This window comes from Mastomys coucha, unplaced genomic scaffold (genome assembly GCF_008632895.1).
Source record: "Mastomys coucha isolate ucsf_1 unplaced genomic scaffold, UCSF_Mcou_1 pScaffold14, whole genome shotgun sequence".
NCBI classification, from domain to species: Eukaryota; Metazoa; Chordata; class Mammalia; order Rodentia; family Muridae; genus Mastomys; species Mastomys coucha.
The window spans coordinates 47,267,774-47,269,418 of record NW_022196896.1 but is presented as its reverse complement, the minus strand read 5'-3'; the positions used below and the strand labels follow the sequence as shown (position 1 = coordinate 47,269,418).

Genomic DNA, 1,645 nt, shown 5'->3' with positions numbered 1-1,645 from the left:
TCAAAGTAGTGATCCAGGTCATCAGTAGATGTGGTAACTTCTTCCTGAGTCTGTTTCAGAACCTGAGATAGAGATAAATTATTTTAACAATATTTACAGTGAGAAACATAAAGCTTATCCAATTATATTTGTATGGAATAAACAGGTTGAAAGGAGGCTGTAAGCTCAATGCCAATTCTAGACCTCCACAGTGCACTCATCTCCTGTTATCCAAAGTCAATGAGGGTTTAACTCAAGGGATAGGCCAAAGGGAATGTACTTCCTTAATCCTTTAACAGAACTATTTCACATATTTGAATCAAATTTTCGAGGGATTCTCAACACCAAACTTTCTGATATTCACACAAAAATATATATTTATTCTATTAAAGAAGAGTAAATTGATGTAGTGAAGTGATGTCTTTTTGTTTTATACTGATATTGACTTAACTGATAGCCAAGTAGTACTCATTTAAATTTATACATTATTTATATAAATATGCATGTGAGGATCAAGTTCAAGGGTAGAACAAAGCTTATAAATTGTCAGAACAAAATCTAAGTCTGAATTACAGCAACATTTTGGTGGCAAATGTGTAAGAGGAAAATCTAAGCTCATGTAAAGGACATGGAGCCATTATATATATTATCTGATATATCATGTTTAGTTGTTCATTTCACAATGAACAAAGATTAATTTTACATTTTACATTTTGCAGATCTAGACTCATATATCTCAATATATGTTATGGCCAAATATGTCTATATTTCTTATCTATTTTAAATTCTCAAGAACAGGGATTATTAAACTCAGCTTGTATAAATAGACCCAACTCACTTATCAATTACATGTAGAAAGAAAGGGCATGCCACACACCTGTAAGTCTTTTTGCTTTATCTAAGCCAACATTGTCATTCCCATTCTATTTCTATTAAACTTAATATAAAATGTAAAACAAATTACTTCCAAATCCAAAATAATTTTCATAGGATAAAAGGTAGTAGTAATTTTTTGCTTCGTATCATTTTCTTTTGTATGGAAATTTTCTTCCAAAAATTTAAGTATGTATAATGACAAACAGTAGCATCTTTATTAGGAGGAAAGATTTTAAGAATTACTAAGAACAATTCAGAAAATACACCCATTTATCAAATGTCATATTTAGTGAACGTTAAATCAGCAGTCTTATTTAAAACTATCTATATGCTACATAGAAAAGTAAGGCTTGAGATTGAAGCAGATTCCATATGCTATATAAGTTAGTGGATAATATTGGTTGTTAGTTCTCTTAATCAGTTTTTATTTCTGAAATTACTATCCATTTTAAACTTACCCGCCCTTCAGTGACCATTGATGTCATCAGCATAATTATGAGAAAATACATCACTGGAAATGAATCCATGGCTAGAATTAATCAAAGAAGTTATCATAGTTGCAGCCAGCAATGTATGAGTTGAAGGAGGAAACCAAAAGATTGATAGAAGTTATGCCAAAGCATCTATGTGTGAAAATTCTTTAACAATATAGGAAGAAAAGATATACCAAGTAGGGTCACTAGGTTTACAGTGCCACCTTTGCCTCTAATAAGGCTAATACCTAAGCCAAAAGGCTTTACTAATGCCTTATGTGTGTACTTGCAAAGGGAGAAGAAATTTGAGTTCCTGT

At 31.2% G+C, this 1,645-nt stretch overlaps 1 protein-coding gene across 1 annotated transcript in view; it reads right to left on the bottom strand.

The window, feature by feature from the left end:
* Positions 1-1,382, bottom strand: part of LOC116089383 (exocrine gland-secreted peptide 1-like) — a 25,906-nt gene extending 24,524 nt beyond the window's left edge. Inside the window, exon 1 of the mRNA XM_031368961.1 lies at positions 1,314-1,382. Coding sequence (XP_031224821.1) covers positions 1,314-1,382 — 69 coding nt within the window. The remainder of the gene's footprint in view (positions 1-1,313) is intronic.
* Between the last annotated feature and the right edge of the window lie 263 nt (positions 1,383-1,645).